Source organism: Microchirus variegatus (assembly GCF_963457635.1).
Source record: "Microchirus variegatus genome assembly, chromosome: 21".
In the NCBI taxonomy this organism is placed as follows: domain Eukaryota; kingdom Metazoa; phylum Chordata; class Actinopteri; order Pleuronectiformes; family Soleidae; genus Microchirus; species Microchirus variegatus.
Genome location: NC_139822.1, coordinates 17410262 through 17429708, shown reverse-complemented (window position 1 = coordinate 17429708; position 19447 = coordinate 17410262). Strand labels below are relative to the sequence as shown.

Here is a 19447-nt window from a genome sequence, read left to right as displayed (position 1 = left end):
CGTCCTCAGCTTTACTTAGAACGATTGGAATCCAGAACACTGAAAAACTGAAAAACTTCCACTCTAATGCTAGTGAAACGGAGGTTAGCTAGCAGATGTTTTGTCTCTCCAGTCGCACATCATTGTGGAACTTGCGGGGTCATTTCAAAAGTTGTACAACAGCGAGCCACAGAAGCAGCGGAACTAATGGTTTCAATTGTGTTTCATCCTCCCGTGTTCTGTCTCATCATTCTCGCCATACCTCACCTGCCGGGGAAATTTATGAGGACGCCGTTTCTTCGCCCGACGTAGCAGACAGAAGACATTTCTCAGCAAAACAAACCATTCATTTGGTAAATAAGGAAGGAGAGGCACATTTGGATAATTAATGATGAATAATGCAGGCACACTTAGCTGCTGCTGTCGTCGTCGTAAACAATGAAACACTTGCTCGTGGGCTATATTTTTTTTTTGCTTAGCATAAATCTGTTGGCTGTGTTGCCTGGGCACTTAATTTCACATTTATTGTCATCTTCATGTGGATTCTCTCTGTTGTCGGGGGGGGGTTCTCAAATGTCACGAGTACATTCGCCGACGTGGTTGTCAGCAAAAAAAAAACAGCGTGACAACAAAAGCAAATGCAATTTTCTTCAAATTATAACGACGCCTTAAATAGGAACGGTTAACAGGCGGCGTGTGAGCCACGCACAGGTCACGCTTCCGCGCTACGGTCTCTGTATAGTTACAGCGACGCTGTCACTTGTACACGCGTGTAGTCACGTAGCGTCGGTATGCAAATTAAACATGTCACTCTGGGCACAAATGTGACATATTTACGTTCATGTAATGGAAAAACATGATATTTGTTTGCATTGTCAGTGCCGCTGTGCATCCAGATTGCGGTCACAGCACAAAGACACATATATATATATAGGACGTCTGCACACAGGACTGTTATTGACGCTATTTTTGTGCGCGAGCAGGACAACAACAGCTTCTTGTATCCTACCCGTGCGCTCACCGCAGGGTTTCTTGCTTTATCAGCGCGCCTCACATTGGCACAAACGCGTGCATTGCCAAGACCGCCAGGCTACGGCCATGCTAATGTAGCCCCCGCTAGTCTGACAAAAGGGGCTCAGGTCAATGGAGCCTCCAGTGGCTAATTGCTTCAGAGAGATAAGTGAGTTTGACGACGCGGCGCGGCGAGGAAGACGCGGCGAAGGAGGAGATGTTAATGAATCCCCTTATTCACTCCAGCGTCAATATCGGCCCGTCGCAGGCTTCTCCTGCAAAATGAATATTAAAGACGCTTTTGTGATTGTTTGCTGTTGAATTTTAATGGGCTGTTTTTGTCACATATTTCACGCTGGGTAAGAGAGTGCGGCTAATGCAATTAATCCCCATACCATCACCTGAAGGTTAATCAGCTGTGCGAGCCGATAAAAACCCACACGGCCCATGATTCACAATTCTAACGGCGCTGCCTCGGAATACTAAATACGAAGGGGGGGGGGCGCTAACTGTAACCGTGTTCTCCGGTGAGTTCAACGACGACAGAAGACCCGAAAACAATGAAATTGGGTTCTGAATAATGCATTTCCTTTTGAGAGCTTTTCTGAGCACATTCCGGTAATTATGCGCGACAGTTATTGGGCTGTAAAAAGGATTTGATCTCCCGCAGAAAACATTTTGGCTTCGGCTAAATCGTTCCCCCCCCCTCTCTGAAGCGACAGTGACGGGGACGCCCGCGTACGCCGCGCGGCGCCCGATAAGAGCGATCAGATTGTCGTCGTCAGCTAATCTCCGTCTGACTCGTATTAAATCAACGTCAGTGTCGCGCAGCCGGAGCTAAAGTGTGGAAACGCCGTCTTTTTCCTGCAGTGCGCTCAGGTTGTCACACGTCTCGCTTCATCTGAAGATTACCATTCTTACTGAACATGAATCCTGAACCCTTATTTCCTCGACGTAGCTGCGGGGCTAATACAAATTGGACTTGACAAAATATGATGGATAAGCCAAGACAATGGTGTTTCGTACCCATATTTTCTTCACTCCCTGTCTCTCTCTAGGCTCTGACTGTGTGTGAATTGCTGACAAGTGTGATGATGGACTATTGGAGGCGTTTGGTTTGACAACGTGAGTGGCCTCTCGGGAACCGACCAGGCCTCGTCTATAAACAAAGACATACTTTAAATACTCTTCACACACTTCTTCCCCCCCCAGTCTCAATCACTGCAATTTGTTCTCGGTAGCTCATCGTCGTCCTCTTTTCCATCGTCATTTTCTTCTCTTATTTGCGTGTTATTCCGCAGTGGTTTCCACCGTGACGTTTCTTTGCTTCCGTCGGTCCTGACCTCCGACTCCCACCAGTTGCAAATCCTCGTAGATGACAGCACACATTTGGGAGCCATATAAGGTTCTTCGGGTCGTCCTCATAGGTTAAGGATATCGTTGTTAACTAGCGGCAGGGATTGAGCTGTGAGCTGTGAAAACCTCCAGGATGTCTAAGCATGGCTTAAAGGCGTGTGAGAGCATGGACCGTAAATAGCCGGGGTGTCCAAGCCAGAATTGATAATGTGAAGATTCGCAGGGGCCAATGGTTCCAAATGCACCGTTTAATAACATCTGTACAGTAAATGAATGTGTGCATCTGTTTGTGAAACCCTGGACTTGGGTTTTAGAGCACAACTCGTTACCAGCTGAGCTAATTGGGATGGCTTGTGACTACCGTTATATGCCAGGGCCGATTTTCCATCCCTGGCCATTAATAATTCCTTATAAAAACAAACCAAAGCTGCGGGCCGGACTTTGGACATGCCTGGTATATAAGATATGGACTAATGGCATGTTTCCACCAAGTAGAATGGCCTGCAACTCACAATCATTTCCTCGATTGGTCCATCAAATGTTGGGAAAACGTTGATTAGTGTTCGCCTAACCTCAAAATGACGATGTCCTCAAAAGTGTTGTACACCCACCAAACATTTTCACTTTGAATCGCGTTTCTTTGTCACAAGGGGCAAAGAAACCAGGAAATATTCACATTTAAGAAGCTGAAAAAGGAGAACTTTAGATATTAGGAAAAAGTGATTAATTGATCATCAAAATATCTGGCGATTAAGTGAATAAACGGCTAATCGTTGCAGCCGTAATGTCTGCTTTATCACATGACGTTGACTGACAATATGTATGCGAGAGATTTGTTTGCTAACTTTGTGTTCCCTGTCCAGGAGAAAATGATCCACAACAAGTTTATGTGTCTAAAACATCAGTATTTTACGGCTTCTCCACTGCGGACGTTTTTGAGAGCAGTGGTGAGGCTTTCTAGGCTTGGTCACATTCGCCCTTTTTGGACTCGTAGCTAACTCTTCTGGCATCCCGCGAGGTTGAAGTGTTACAGGCCGTATAAATGGACGTGTGGAGAATTTAAATTTAGGTTCTGCATGAACTGACACAATAGAGCCATTGTTATCAGCGAAGCCACGTACTTGAAATGTTCAAAACGTTGTCTTCAAAAACATCTTTTCTGATGACACATCACAGCGATTTTACGACTTGATGCGATGCATTTCTTATAACAACGACTGTTACTAACAAGTCACCTGGTAAGAAAGCAATTTTTTTTTATGGGGTTTTCTTAAACGCAGAGCAGACGACGTATAGATCCACGGGAAGGCAGTGATGTCTGTTAAATTGGAATGCCAGAGCCTGTGTCTCATTAAAGGTGAATATGCTAATGCGAAATGCCTCCAAGATACCTTGAGGCTCGGCCGTCTTCCTTCTCATAAATTGGCAGAGGTGGGAGTGAGTGTGTGTGTCTGCAGGGCTGGCCGTTCTGCACAGCAGTTGGGAATATATCCACGGTGCAGTTTGCAGACTTTTTTTTTGGGGGGGGGGGGGGGGGTTGTTATTGTTGTTAACTAGCGGCAGTGATTGAGCTGTGAATCAACCTCCAGGATGTCTAAGCATGGCTTAAATGGTGTGAGAGCATGGACCATAAATAGCAGGGGTGTCCAAACCAGAATTGACAAATGCACCGTTTAATAACACTTGTATAGTTAGTGAGTGCGTGTATCTGTTGTCAAACCCTGGACTTGGGTTTTAGACTCCTTACCAGCGGAGCTAATGGGGATGGCTTGTGACCAATTTTTCCATCCCTGGCCATTAATAATTCTTTCTAAAAATGAACCAAAGCTGCGGGCCTTGATTGGCCGGACTGTGGACATGCCTGGTATATAAGACATGGACTAGTGGCGTGTTCCCACCAAGTACAATGGTTTGGTCCGCATGTTTTTGCGTTGCCATTAGGAATAGTACCAAAATAACCCTTCCCTTGGGGTAACTTGGGTGACAGAAAAGCGTCACTCCCTTGCATCCTTGCAAGGTTGACTTCTTCCGAGACAGGAAAAACCGAGCTGCTGGATGTCCTCCTTTGTTGCCCGTTGTGTCGCGTTGGATGTCGCTGTTCGTACACCGCCATCGGGGCACAGCATACGCCCCCGCCTACCAAGTGAAGTTACTGTTCTCAGTTGAAATGCAAGCCCGACCCAGGAGATTTACCCTTCCAAATGGTACCGGATTGTACCAAACCGGAACTGTACCATGACGGAAACACGGCAACCTAAGTGTTCTAGGCTGCAAAACAAAACAGTTGTGATTTGACAGGTGCTATTTTCGTGCAAGCACCTATCGGGTGGTACAGTCTGTATCGTCTAAATGGGAACATTCATTCATTGTCTAACGCTTCATCCTCCACATGAGGGTCACTGAGAGGGCGAGGACTCGGAGAAAACCCCACTCACACATGGGAATAACGCGCAAACTCCACGCGGAAAGGCCCTCGGTCAGTCCGGGGTCACAGTTCTTGGCCCCACTAAAGGGGAACATCATTGACGAAATCGACATCGTGTCCTATTGAAGAAGAAGAAGAGAACCGACACTGACGACCGAGATCATTAACTCTGCAGTAAAAGTGTTAACTGATGTTATAAATCAAGTGAGAAGTAAGCAGAATTTCCCCCCATTAAAACGAAGTAACTTTCGTGCCAGGGAGAGAGCAGCGGTGCAGTGCGATTTGTCCTCAAATATCACCTTCTAGGACAGAGGGTATGCTCGTTTTAAGGAGGGCGGTGGAGGTGGCACTGTGCCTTACATCGCCCGTCACTGATCCACGTTTCTTGTTCACCGACGGGGAAAAGAAAGCTTTTTTTTGTGACGGCAGGCGCATTTGTTTGCGTGCAAATGTCGGCAGAATGTCACCGCGTCCGCGGCTATAAATTAGCCATTGTTGCCCCGAGACACGACTCAAGGAAAGAGGGCATTGTGTGGTGGGTGGGTGTGCGCGACTGGCCTAACTGCAGCGCCGCACCGTAGGCCTAAAAATATTCCATGTCAGTGGTCCCGAGAGGAGCCGCAGTGCTATCCAGGCCTCTCAGTAATGAGAGCGCCGAGCTGCCTTTGCGACTGGTAGCCCTGCTGTCCCCCCCCCGCCCTTCCAGATCCCTGTGGCTCAGAGCTCAGCACTGGAGCTGGAGAAGCGGCAGTGCACAGATTTATCATAGCTCACAAAGGCAGCACGTCCGAAAGCAGAAGCTCTCGTTCGCAGAGCAGCAGCCCCCCAGCTGGCTGACCCCTGGGCACACTGACCCAACACATTCACATATCAGAAAAAGCAGACAGATACAGTTTGGGAAAATACTTTGCACTTGGATATATGTCTGTGGGAGAAAAATGGATTTGGAAAGTACAAGAAAAAAAAAAAAACAGCAAGTGAGAAATAAAGATCTACTATATGGGACAGAGTGTCAAAACTATTTTAAATGTTCCATCTCTTGTATGACATGCGGCGTAGCAGAGAAGAGAGATGGTGGAATGAAAGATTCAAGGGAAGCAAGAGGGCGAGAGGCGGAATAGATACAGAGATATAAGTGAGAGATCGCCGGGGACGGTTTGCGTTTGTACTCGCTGCAGTAACGACGAAGCCCTGTAGGGGAGAAAACAACAAAACAAAGGGTTGAACTGGCATTGTCTGTGCCAATTATTTCAGTGTATGACACTGGAGGGAGAATCAATGGATAGTGTGTGTGTGTGTGAACAAAAGCATTTGATCAAGAACCCCGAGTCCATGGTTCTCAAAGTGGGGGATGGGTAGCACCAGTGGTACGCGAGCTTCTTCTGGTGGTACTACTGTACACTACTGTTCAAAAGTTTGGGGTCACTTTGGAACTCACCAACAACAACAACAACAGTACAGCCAAAATATTTGCATTAAAAAATATATTTTGCAGACTGCAAATCACGTTTATGTTTTGGCATGTGGCGCCACCTACCGCCGTATACCAATCATTGCAGTCAGTAGAGTCTCAGCTGCCGAGCAACCACGGGTCGCCAGTTAGGTCAGAAAACGAAACCTAAAAGACTTCGGTATTTTGAATTTGAATGTAGTAACCGTTATCACAAAAACACTCTATACATTGTTAATGTGGTAAACGACTATGCTAGCTGCTAACGTCTGGTTTTTAATGGAATATGTACATAGGTGTATAGAGGCCCATTTCCAGTGTTCTAATGGTACATTCGTGTTTGCTAATAGCGTTAGCAGGCTATTGGATGATTAGAAAACCCTTGCGCAATGATGTTAGCACAGCTGAAAACAGTTTTGCTGGTTCTTTGACGAAAGGGCGAAATGATTATTTGGAATAAAAATCATTATTTCTAATCTTGCCAATGTCTTGACTGTATTTTATAACATTTTGCAACTCTTTCGATGAATAAAAGTGCGACTTTTAATGGAAAACACAACAACCTTTTGAACGGTAGTGTATATATACCAGAGTATGTGATCTTGAGTAATTTAATACGTATGGTGTGGAATCAGAACAAAAGGTGAAATAACATCATGACGACAACTCGTTCTCTTTGTTTGAACATTTTTTATGGGCCTCGTTTTAACAGTTAACATAAGAGATGTCACAGATTATAATCCATGAAATATATCGATGAAAATGTTCCTGGGCGAAAATGAGACAGATGAATCACACTTTTTTTGGGGGGTTTTTCCATAGTTCATATTGTACGTGAGCCATTTTAACCAATAACTACTGAGGAAACATGGGCCGATGTTCTGTATATATATATGTATGTGTATTTATATATATATATATATATATAATTATCTATCAGACATTTTACAAAAATGCTCACACCTTCAACTTTGATGTGACATCCACAGCAAAAAGACGGGCGATAAAATCTAGAAAAAAACAAAACATTCCCAAACGGCTTCATCTAGTGCAAATATCATACATGAATTTTTAATACGCTGTTGTGATCCTACGCTGCCGTTCCTAATTGGAACTGCAAAATGACTCCCGCAGAAAAAAACGGTCTCCGCGGCGTGCAACTTGACCCACAAGAGCAATTCGATGCTAATTTGCTAGTTTATGAGCTGCTATCGCGTTTCATCATCATCATCATCATCATCTCGGTGTTAGCGCTACGTTTTTTCAACGCAGCTTTCACTCACAAATGCTTTGTTGAAATATATACTTTGAAAATGCTTTAAATCCATTTTTTGTTTTGTTCGTCGCACGTTGTCCGTCGTTGGGAAAACTAGACTCCATTTTGTGTCCGGAGGTACCCTGGGTGTCCATTGGTTTGCCGTGTAACCGCGTCTCCGGGGGGTGCACACAGTTTGCGATGAGCACATTTTTATCCCATTGTTTTGTGATGGATCGTCTGACAAGCGGTTCCTTTGCTGTGATATTTCCCCCTCGTCGCACAGTCTAAGTGTCTAAGAGTCATCCTTCCTTTTTCCACGTGGAGAGTTTCAGGTTTTTTTTCGGGGCTCGCTGGCTCTCTTGCTATCGTGTGACCTAAAAAAAAAGAAAGAAAGAAACAACACCAGAGATGAGGAACAAGACATGTCATCACACGGAGAGACTCTTCTGTGTCCCACTTCACGCTCGTCTTTTGCAAAAAGTGAATATTTTGTTTTTTTGAAAAGAGCCAATCGGGTCAGAATAATTTTTTTTTGGAGTCACCGTCCTTTTCATTGGATTGAAAACGTTTTGTTTACACTTGGGCAGTAATGGCAGACGGACAGAAACTGGCAAACGTTTGTGTTTGATAACTTATTTTTGTAAAGCCTTTATTTTTGCCTCTTTCAACTCGTTGTCCTTTTCAGTTTGTTTACACTTGGGCAATACTTTGATAGATAGCTGGATAGAAAGTTGGATAGCTAGATAGACATAGGTCGAAAGAAGCGTTCAACTTTCTGTCATTTGTTTACACTTGGGCAATACCTTGATATCTAACTGGACAGCTGGATAGCTAGTTGGATAGCAAGATAGATAGTTGGATAACTAGATAGTTGGATAGCTAGATAGAACATTGGATTGCTAGATAGATAGTTGGATAGCTGATAGTTGGATAGCTCGATAGATGGTTGGATAGCTAGATAGATAGTTGGATAACTAGATAGTTGGATAGCTGATAGTTGGATAGCTCGATAGATGGTTGGATAGCTAGATAAATAGTTGGATAACTAGATAGCTGGATAGCTAGATAGAAAGTTGGATTGCTAGATAGTTTGATAGCTGGATAGTTGGATAGCTATATAGATAGTTGGATAGCTAGATAGAAAGTTGGATTGCTAGACAGCTAGATAGATAGTTGGATAGCTAGATGGGTGGTTGGATAGCTAGATAGAAAGTTGGATAGCTAGATAGACATAGGTAGAAAGCAGCGTTCAACTTTCTGTCATTTGTTTACACTTGGGCAATACCTTGGTATCTAACTGGACAGCTGGATAGCTACTTGGATTGCTAGATAGATAGTTGGATAGCAAGATAGATAGTTGGATAACTAGATAGTTGGGTAGCTAGATAGAACATCGGATTGCTAGACAGCTAGATAGATAGTTGGATAGCTGATAGTTGGATAGCTAGATAGTTGGTTGGATAGCTAGATAGCTAGATAGTTTGATAGTTGGATGGCTAGATAGAAAGTTGGATTGCTAGATAGCTAGATAGTTTGATAGTTGGATGGCTAGATAGAAAGTTAGATAGCTAGATAGATAGTTGGATAGCTGGATAGTTGGATAGCTAGATAGTTGGATAGCTCGATAGATGGTTGGATAGCTAGATAGATAGTTGGATAACTAGATAGCTGGATAGCTAGATAGAAAGTTGGATTGCTAGATAGCTAGATAGTTGGATAGTTGGATGGCTAGATAGAAAGTTGGATTGCTAGATAGCTAGATAGATAGTTGGATAGCTAGATAGATAGCTGGATATCTAGATAGCTAGTTGGATTGCTAGATAGATAGTTGGATAGCTAGAGAGATAGTTGGATGGTTGGATAGATAGCTAGCTGGATAGCTAGCTAACCATTTATGTTTGCTTCTTTTGACTCGCTGTGGTTTTCATTGGATTGAAAACATTTCATTTGTGTCGCTCTTAGGTGACTGATCGGGAACAGCGGAGTCTCGAATGCTAAAGCTGGATTTCTCATGTCTCGGAGCTCAACAAATAGCTATGGTTCATTTTCACTTGGGAGTAAGTTGATGGCACATAATTGAGCTCGTTTTACGTCAACAAACTCGATCCCATGCGTGTTTACGATAAACAGACGCGCTCATACATTTAAAAAAAAAAAAAGAAAAAAATCATATTCCACACACACTCGTATATAGATCTTAAAGTGCAGAGCGTTTGCTCTTCCTCGTTAAACCGTGTTCTTCTGCCTCGCTCGGGCTCATCTACAGCACACCTACACTGTGTGGGAGTGAAATCGAGCCGGACAGATACAAATCACTGTGGCGAACGAGACACCGATGGTGGTTAAAGAAGGCCACGGTTAGAGAGAGAGCGAGAGAAGCAGGATAAAGAGAGACATAACGAAAAGCGAGGGAGGGAGTGGAGCTCAGTGAGCAGTTGCCAGGGAATGGAAAAGTCCCACTGAAACTATCTCCGGTGACATCTGCCTCCAAGTCTCCAAGTAACCGCTCGCTGCTCCCAAAACACCTCGCAAACGCACAATTAACGTCCACCGATGCAGTCGTCAGCCGCAATCGCTTCCCCTCGCTCCTCTCGCAGTTGATCAGCTGAGCAGACTCGGAGAGAGAGGGAGAGAGGCGAGGAAAGGAGGGCGACAAAGAAGAAGAAGAAGAAGAAGAAGAAGAAGAAGTGCAGGAAATGACATCGTGCAACAGAATGAGGATAATTGCACCTGTCAGTCCCAGTGTTGGGTGCGGTTAGGCCCAGGGTCATTAATTCCACTGTATTGTGAGCGAGCCCGGCAGTGCCGCCGCCGCCGCTCCTCAGTCTGTCTCTCGCTCACCGATTTAATTACGACTCTTAATTGTAAAGCCTCGGCGGAAAAGGCGGCCCGGCCATAATGCGTTCTAATGAACGCGACAGATGTTGTGCTGTTACGGCGTCTCTCTCTCGAGCAATTATTCTTACGGCCGCGCGGCCCTGCTCGACGCTTTCCTTCGCAACTGTTTTCGCTTTTTTTTTTTTATACGTCACCTGTAAATAAACTGCACCTGGGCCGTCCCATAACACACACACACAGACACCGAGAAAGACACACACACACACACGTCAGTCCCGCAAATTAACTTTCACACTTCGACAGTTTACAAAGGGGCCATGGAGGAGCCTCGTTTAAAGCGACGCTTCCTCGTCGGGAATTGTGTCAGTTTAACGCGATCGCACGCAGCAGTTTGTGTGGGGAACACAGACCACAGAGGTGTTTGCTTGTTCCATCGCTTGTTTTTTTTGGGGGGGGGGGGGGTTTTCCAACCCCCGTCTAAACAGCTACAGCAGATTACTTGTTAATTAGTTTTAAAGTATTTACCGACATTTGAAATTTGGACTTTGTACGACCTCAGATCCAATCACTTTCATTGTCACAACACTTTAGTAAACATACACTCTTAGGCCCACTTTACATTACGCTTTTTTTTCGCGACAACGGGATTCCCGACAACTGCGAAGTGGTCATGCCCGACAACTCGGCGGGAGTCCCCCCGACAACTTCAAAGTGCGTATAAAGAAAGAACGCGTCGGGCTCGCGACTGTCGCGAGGTCACGGTTGAGGCGATTAGCTATATAGGGCGCGCTAGTTAGCATATACCGCGGGACTTTTGTTCCAAATAAAAACAAAAATGGCCGGGGGGTGAAGGAGGGGGGCGCCGGACGCTGGTACGTGGGTGGAGCGCCTACGAAACCAAGTGCCTGATCGGTATCTGGTCGGAGGAACGAGATCCAGAAGAAGCTGGAAGTCGTCCGGGAACAAGATGGCCGACAGCGGATGCGGGAGGACGTCTACGATCGTACAGTCGAGCGAGCAAAGAGGAAAGTTGTAAGCGCCGCGGGGCGTCCTGCCAGATTTCAGGACGGTGTGTCTTAACACGTCCAGACAGCGGGAAATTTCGCCGCCAATTAACCATATAAGGTTCTTCGGCTTGTCCTCATAGGAGAACCCTTTTTGGCTCCAGGTAGAACCCTTTTGGAGGCTTCCAACAAGAACACTTTTAAAACCCTTTATTCAGGAAAGGGGTTTTAAAGGGTTCACTGGATCAAAATGATTCTTACTGGAACCATTAGTGTTACCAAGAAGCAAATGGTTCCAGGTAGAACCTCAGCTCTTGTAGAAGGAACCCTTATTTCTAAGAGTGTGCACAGGACCAGTACATTCAGCAGTGGTTACAAATTCTTATCTTTTTTTAAATGAATCTAAATTAGAATAAGAGCGATTTCTCTAATCACTTGTTTGTTTGTTCGTGCATTTCTTATGTGAGAGAACAGCAATAAAAGTCAACAGTGTGAGGTGTGCTGTGAAGACACAATTATCTTTGCTTTGGTTATTATTATTATTGTTCTTTTTCAGAAATTGAGACGCAAAAACAAAGAAGAAAATGGAACTGGATGAGAAGAAACAAACTATATGAATTTTTTAACCCCATAGAAGAAGACTTTTATTTTATTTATTTCCAAAATCGAAACTTTTTATCAAAACCAAAATGTCATCACTTGTTCCTGGTACCGTTGCGGACATTTCCTGAAAATTTCATCCAAATCGGTCCGTGACTTTTCAAGTTAAGTTCAAACAAACAAACTTTGGCAAAAACATATACCGCCTTGGCGTTGGTCAATAAACGATGCGACAGACTGGGTAGCGTAGGAGCTTTCTAGCTCCAGTAGATGGCAGTAATGCGACTTCGTGGACGCAAGCTGTCGTTAAAATTCGTAGAAGAAGAACTTCTACGCGTCCAAAATCTCATGGAACCTTTCTCCAAAACTCCCTAAAGAAATTGTACGTGACATTTTGAGCTTTATATTTTCAGGCAGTCGTCTAGAATTCATGCTATTCTTTCTCTAGTGCCACCTGGTGGGCACAGGAAGCATCAGCAGCTTCCCTGAAGCTACGTCTAGAATTCTACAACGGTTCAGATTAGTGCTGGGCAAGTCAACGCGTTTCCATGACGACCGATCCGCGGCACCGTTTAGCAGTAAGCGCCGCTAGCTCCTTTTAGCGCCGTTAGCGCGCCTACAGTGGAACTGGAGCGCTACAAATAACCAGCGTACCCGTGTACTGCGTATGTGCGCCTCTGTTTTTAAAGTTTAGCGCTACTTTAGAGACTCGTTTTAACAATCGGGGCGTCTGGTCAGTCGTCATGGAAACGCTGCTAATGCCGCTAACGCGCTAACCTGCCCGGCACTAGTTCAGATCCGTGTCACCAGACAGTCGTCGTTGCTGTTGTTGCTCACAGCTTTAATATGAAAGTGTTTTTACTCGCCGACACTAATTGAACCAAAATGTTTCACAGACAAAATAAAAAAAATCTATTCAGTTGAAGATCAAGGTCAGTTCTAGTGATTGTACTTTTATTTATTCTTTTTGGACATTGTGTTAGCCTCGGGGGGATTTTTATGTTTTGTTGTGTTTTTATTTTTTTCCGGGCTTTGTTGTTGTTACACACAACAAATTAGGGAGGTAGATCAAAGCTACTGCAATAATTGGGCCTGGTCAGATATAAATGTAGGAAACACAGCACAGGAAACGGCACAGGAAACAAATTGAAGGATGAGGGGGGGGAACGAATGTGAGGTAACGCGCTTTAAATGTGCACATGAATGTATTCAAAAGGCAAATCGTTAAAATGGGACCAGAGACAGGGAAGCAAAAAGAATCGGACAAATCTCAGATGACGTGGTCATTTCAAGTGAAACATGTCGGAAAATAGGCTGCGTTCAACTGCTTTATTGAAAATATGCTGTAAATAGATGTATAACGTGTAAAAATAGAAACAGCAACTCAAAATGAACAATAGTTATCTGTGGTTACAGTTCAACAAGAGGTAGTCAAGATTGTTGTTGTTGTTGTGATGGTGAGTCTGACATGTTTTTATACTCAGAAATGTTGCTGACTTATGTGTATAATGTGTGTTTTCACAGAGCTATAATTGTTTCCTTCTGGATGTAACAATAACTTTAGTCTTTTCGTCTAAAACCATAAATAAAAGGCAAAAAAATCTTATTCCAACTTATTCCTTTAAATAAACCCAGAACGTTCTATGAAAAAGGTTAAACGGAGGTTGTGGCAAAACCGTGGTTACGAGAACGTTCTGGGAACCAAAAGAGAACGTTCTATAAAAGGGTCGTGACAAAGTAACGTTAGGAAGACTGTACACATCAGCCGCAGAACAACCTAGGGAGGAACCTTCAGGGAAACGTTCTGGGAACCAAAAGAGAACGTTCTATAAAAGGTTGGGACAAAACTGCCGGTTACGAGAACGTTCTGGGAACCGAAAGAGAATGTTCTATAAAAGGGTCGTGACAAAGTAACGTAAGGAAAACTTGCCACATCAGCCACAGGACGACCTATGGAGGAACCTTCAGGGAAAGGTTCTGAACGTTCTGGGAACCAAACGAGAACGTTCTATAAAAGGGTCGTGACAAAGTAACGTTAGGAAAACGTTCCACATCAACCACAGGAATAACCTATGTAAGAACCTTCAAGGAAAAGTTATGGGAACCAAAAGAGAACATTCTATAAAAGGTTGGGACAAAACTGTGGTTACGAGAACGCTCTGGGAACCAAAAGAGAACGTTCTATAAAAGGGTTGTGACAAAGTAATGTTTGGAAAACTTTCCGCAGGAAAACCTAAGGAGGAACCTTCAGGGAAAGGTTCTGAAAGTTCTGGGAACCAAAAGAGAACGTTCTATAAAAGGGTTGTGACAAAGTAATGTTTGGAAAACTTTCCACATCAGCCACAGGACGACCTATGGAGGAACCTTCAGGGAACCAAATGAGAACGTTCTATAAAAGGGTTGTGACTAAGTAACTGAAGGACAACCTATGGAGGAACCTTCAAGGAAAAGTTCTGGGAACCAAAAGGTTGGGACAAAACTGGCGGTTACGAGAACGTTCTGGGAACCAAACGAGAGCGTTCTATAAAAGGGTTGCGAAAAAGTAACGGAAGGAAAACTTTCCATATCAGCCACAGGAAAACCTAAGGAGGAACGTTCAAGGAAAAGTTCTGGGAACCAAAAGAGAACATTCTATAAAAGGTTGTGACAAAGCCATGGTTACGAGAACGTTCTGGGTCGTGACAAAGTAACGTTAGGAAAACTTTCCAGAGGACAACCTCTGGAGGAACCTTCAGGGAATGTTCCCAGAACGTTCTGGGGGAACCAGAAATCGTCAGCTGGGGATGTAGAGCGTTCGTTTCGCTCACCTTGGTGGTTTTGACTTTGTTGCCGGTGCTGCAGGACCAGCCCGTCAGGTCAGGCAGGACCTTACACTCCTCCCCGTCCATGCACGGGTGCATCTGGCACCACCACTTCTGAGCCACAATGGACGCTGGAGCAGGAAAATAGATGGGAGATTCAGGGAGTGGGGGGAAAAGACAGAGAGCAAGGTTAGTGAAATGATCACATGGTGAACCAGTGAGATAAAGGTAAACGACAACAACAACGACGACAACTGTGCTGTTTTCAATAAGACAAACCGTGGAAACTCAAAAAATCCTCCGGTCTTTGGACGGGATTGCAGAATAGAGCAATAAAAATAATGTAGTGGCAACTTAACTAAAAAAAAAAACGTATTTTCCACTAATGCAGGACGTGAAGCTTCCGTTAAATCCAAGAAAAAGCAAACATACGCCACCATGAACAACAACACAAACAAGTTTACACATGTAAAGTGCTAAATATGACCAAATGCCACAAAATCAAATCAAAAGTAATGTATTATTCGCTACTAAATCAATCAAATTGGCTACATCTACCGCATCTTTCTGAATTTGCCATAATTTGCCAGATTTTAACTTAGAATTCTGCCGAGAATTTGTAAAAAAAACCCGCGACGATTACGATCGTTGGCGTCAGACGACGACGACAAGGTCGCGTTCCGCTCGCGAAACATTCTCAACATCGCTGATCCGGAGCTTTTGTTTCAGCTCAGCTCAGTGCGGTTGCTGGGGATTTTCACACAGGAGCTCAAATTCAGCAGCGGCAGCTACCTGTGTTTTTCATTTTAATCAGATTAACGTAATCCGCCCCCACCACCACCGCCCCGTCCCCCCCCTCCTCCCAAATGTGATCTTGAACCTAGCGTGGAACTGGGAAGCTGGAATCCGGCAGATAAAATAAATGAAAGTAGAAAAGAACAAGGGAAATAATAATAATAATAATAATAAAGACACAGACTTTCACTCTCAAACAAAGACACCAACGGAAATCGTACACCGTCACCCAGAAGGAATAGAGGAGGCGAAAATACAGTACGAGTGTGTGTTTGTGTGCAGATGAAGATGCTTCCTGTACTTTAAATGAAGTTCCAAATTCTGCATGTCCTGGTGTAATCTACAAAACACAAGGCACAGGTGATAATTATCCCATTTGCATGTACTATGATGAATAAAAGCCGTCTTTAAAGCTCACATAGAGTGGTCCTGTTGCACATATATGTGAGTTATGGAGGTCTACTTGCATACGTTCACTTGTTTTTATGGTCAAAAACCTCCTAGTTGCTGTAAACGAGCCGATAGAAATCTGTCTTTTCTGACGCTGTTCCCCAGCCGCGATATTTCAGACTCAACTCTCACACCCAGACGACAGACTTGTCTTGTGATTGGCCAGTACCCGGAAGTGACATATTCGGCACACCCGCTCTCAGAAGCGCAGCAGCTCCCCCCTCTGGAACGGTGGATGCACTGCTACTCATTATCAAAACATTGTTTTAACAAGTGTTTAAAAATAGCTTCTTCACGACTCCCCGCCGCAGTCCAGACGTTTTTATTCTTCTTCTGCGGTTCAATGTACGCAACCGGATGTGCCCGGACTAGTGCCCGGAGCAGGACGATCTGCTGTTCAGGAGAACCAGTGTTTACGTAACCGGACCGGGTTTTTTTCAGAGATCTCGCTGAGCCCCGAGATTACAATAAAACACAGCGTTCTCAGCAGTGGCTGAACTGTTTGTTTAGAACCTTCAGGGCTTCATAAACGAGGTAATGACGCAGATACACACTAAAACTTCCGGTCTAGGTCCGCTTTAAAGTAATGAAATGACAATAATGTTGTAGTATATTTAGGTGCAAGAGACTGGACGAGATCCAGCCTCCGAACTTGATCTACAGTAAATCTGGTGTCGAGACGACGGCAGCTGACACTCGAATCTAGCAGATCATCTGACCCTCCCGTCTCCATGGAAGACAGTCTGACAGCTGAGAATATGTAAGCTCCGGCGCTCCATCCATCATCCGTCCACAGCCTCCTCCTGTCTGTCTCCCGTGTGTGGAGACGGAGAGGCATCGAGACGACTCTGAGCCCATCATCCTCACCCACCCTCAACTTAATTTGGTTGCAGGATTGATGGTGTTTACGTAGAAGGAGGAAATTTTTGATCTCCGGTGACCATTGTTTCCAACGAGGGGAGGAGGAGGAGGAGGTTGGAGATGAGGTGGGTATTGGCAGGAGAAAATGAGCTTTTAGCCGCATTATGCAAAAGAACACGGACAAAATCCTCTCGAGCATCTCGTAAGAGAGAGAGAGAGGACGCAGAAGACGGGGCTAAATAATAGGTGTTCGCTAATGACGCTTTTCCACATCGTCATCATAGCACATAATACATCCGATTTTTGGGCTGAATCCCAATTCCACCCCTTAACCCAACCCCTTGTTTTTGCGTGTTCATATCGACAAGTAGGGTTGTCTCGTTTCTTGTATGGGTTAAGGGCTAGGGCCACGCCGTCGGGCTACGTAGCCCTTGAAATGAAGCTTCCAAAGTCAGCGAAGTTCGAAAGCCGGCGGGTATATCATTTTGGAAGCGATGGCTCAAGCCAAGAACTCCGCATTTTAATTTTTGACAGTCATGTGTAATGATACTATTGCGGTTTTCTTCAATTGTCGGCTTTTTTTTTGTTTGTTTTGAATTACTAGCTAGTCGTAGCCAACGCTAATATCCCGGTGTTCCTTTCGTAAATGGTTAGCTAGCTAGCTGCTATCGCTATTTGTTTAGATGAGATATCGTCGCCTCCGATGTCGTTGGTTTTACGACCTGACAGTCGTAAAAGCTGAAAAACTACTAGTGAGGACGGCATTTTTAGATTGTTGATGCAATAGACTTGCCGCCTCGATTGTTGATCCGCAATCAACACACGAGTGGTGTCTCATTTCTTAGGGGAACGTTCTTACCCCTAGCACCCTGAACCCTCAACAAGGGAACTCCGACAAAGGGGTAGGGGGAAGGGAAAGGGGTGGAATTGGGATTCAGCCTGATAGTGCTTTTTTACAGTCACTCAAAGGCGATTTAACAACATAACGTGGTCCGTAATAAATAAGTAATGAATGTTAAAACTATGGAAATGCCAGTTTTAACAAGTGGGGTCTTGGTGGCAACACAAACTCGTCACTTTCTTTGGACTACGGAATCATTAGAATCGTTCAGTACTTCCTGAATTACTGGAAAAATTGGCTTTCATGGAGTACAGGAGTACAGCCTCAATGTGTAGTCATCATAATATGGAATATATATTTTTATAGAGCCTTTACGGTCAGTCGAAGACACTTTCACAAGATAACGCGGTCCGTAATAGTAAAATAACGTAGTAAATGTTAAAAGTTTCAAACTAGAATTTCAGTTTGAACAACGGAATTGATTGGTTTGTCAGACGACACACAAACTAGTGACTTGTAAAGGAGTTGTTTTACGGTGTACGGAATCTTTAGAATCGTTCGGTACTTCCTGCATTACTGAAATACGACTGGACGTGAGATTTTAGACATTTCTTTTGCTAAATGTTGGAGATTTTTGGGGGGATTTTTAACTCATCAACATTGTAGATGCAGTCTGTTGACGTCACATTTTAGTATCGGCTCAGCTAGCTCCGAAACCTCGCCAGAGCTGCTACCAACGAAAGCACCAGGTACTATCGATCGTGGAAAAGCAAAAAAAAAAAGCGACTACCGCTGTGCCGAGTCGTACTGTAACTGTGTCGTTGAAAAATGCCTTTCGTAAAACAAACTGTGTTAGAAACGAGAGAAGCCGAGACTGTGTGAGGATGACCGAGCAGCAGATTAAACAAAGAGGGGGAAACGAGCGACGGAGAGACTAACAAACAGTGGAGTGGAAAATGGGAAGAGAAAACACGTCGTGAGAAGAGACGCCGTCCAGTGCCAAACTGCAAAGTCACCACAAAAGAAAAGGAAGAAAGAAAACCTCTCACGGCTATCACAAGGCGTAATGTTGAACACATTGTTATGATGCATGAGCTCAGTGGCAGTAAGCGCTTCTAAAAACCAATGGCTGTGTAATGCTCGTTAATGTGGCCATTATGGTGTCGACAACGGTGCTTTGCGCCGCAAGAGTGTTATTTAGAGCTAATGGGCATGGCCTGTGAGTGCTATTACGGAGTTAGCGTTCCCTGCGGCTTATCTCGTGTTTTTACTAGCGGGGGCGGGGGTAGAACGTGACACGCACCTGCCTGTCGTTGGCGGAGATGGAACAGTCCTGTGATCTCAAGAGACGGGTCTGGACGGGTCAGCGATAAAGAGATGACATGAGTGCTTGTAGTGTATCGTGAGATCATCGACTTTGGAGAACGACCTAGTTGCGCAGAGAGTGACGAGCGCTGGATTGATTTACCTTGTAACTATGAGGTCAGCGATTGTATAAATGTCCTATAAATGTCTGTTTGCAAGCCTTCTTTTGAAGATATATGAGGGGACTTCAACAGGTTCTTGGCCTTAGCTGGTGTAGCTCTCATTTCGGCGTCTATAACTGTAAATTATAAAGCCTTGTGTCACTCTCGTTCTTTGCAAGGGACATCCTCTGAAAATGGACAGTAACAGTGGCAGATGTAGTCATAATGTAGCTCTGAACTGTCGCACCATGGACCTCATTCAACAGACCTGGCGCCCATTCGACTTCTGTTCCCCCAACACTTTATTCCCTG

The 19447-nt window shown here is 44.5% G+C and overlaps 1 protein-coding gene across 1 annotated transcript in view; it reads right to left on the bottom strand.

The window, feature by feature from the left end:
• Nucleotides 1–5488: 5488 nt before the first annotated feature.
• Nucleotides 5489–19447, bottom strand: part of tafa4b (TAFA chemokine like family member 4b) — a gene marked incomplete at both ends in the record, with an annotated part of 34843 nt that continues 20884 nt past the window's right edge. The window contains 2 exons of the mRNA XM_083908069.1: nt 5489–5620; nt 14729–14853. Of these exons, the coding sequence (XP_083764195.1) occupies nt 5489–5620; nt 14729–14853 (257 nt within the window). The remainder of the gene's footprint in view (nt 5621–14728; nt 14854–19447) is intronic.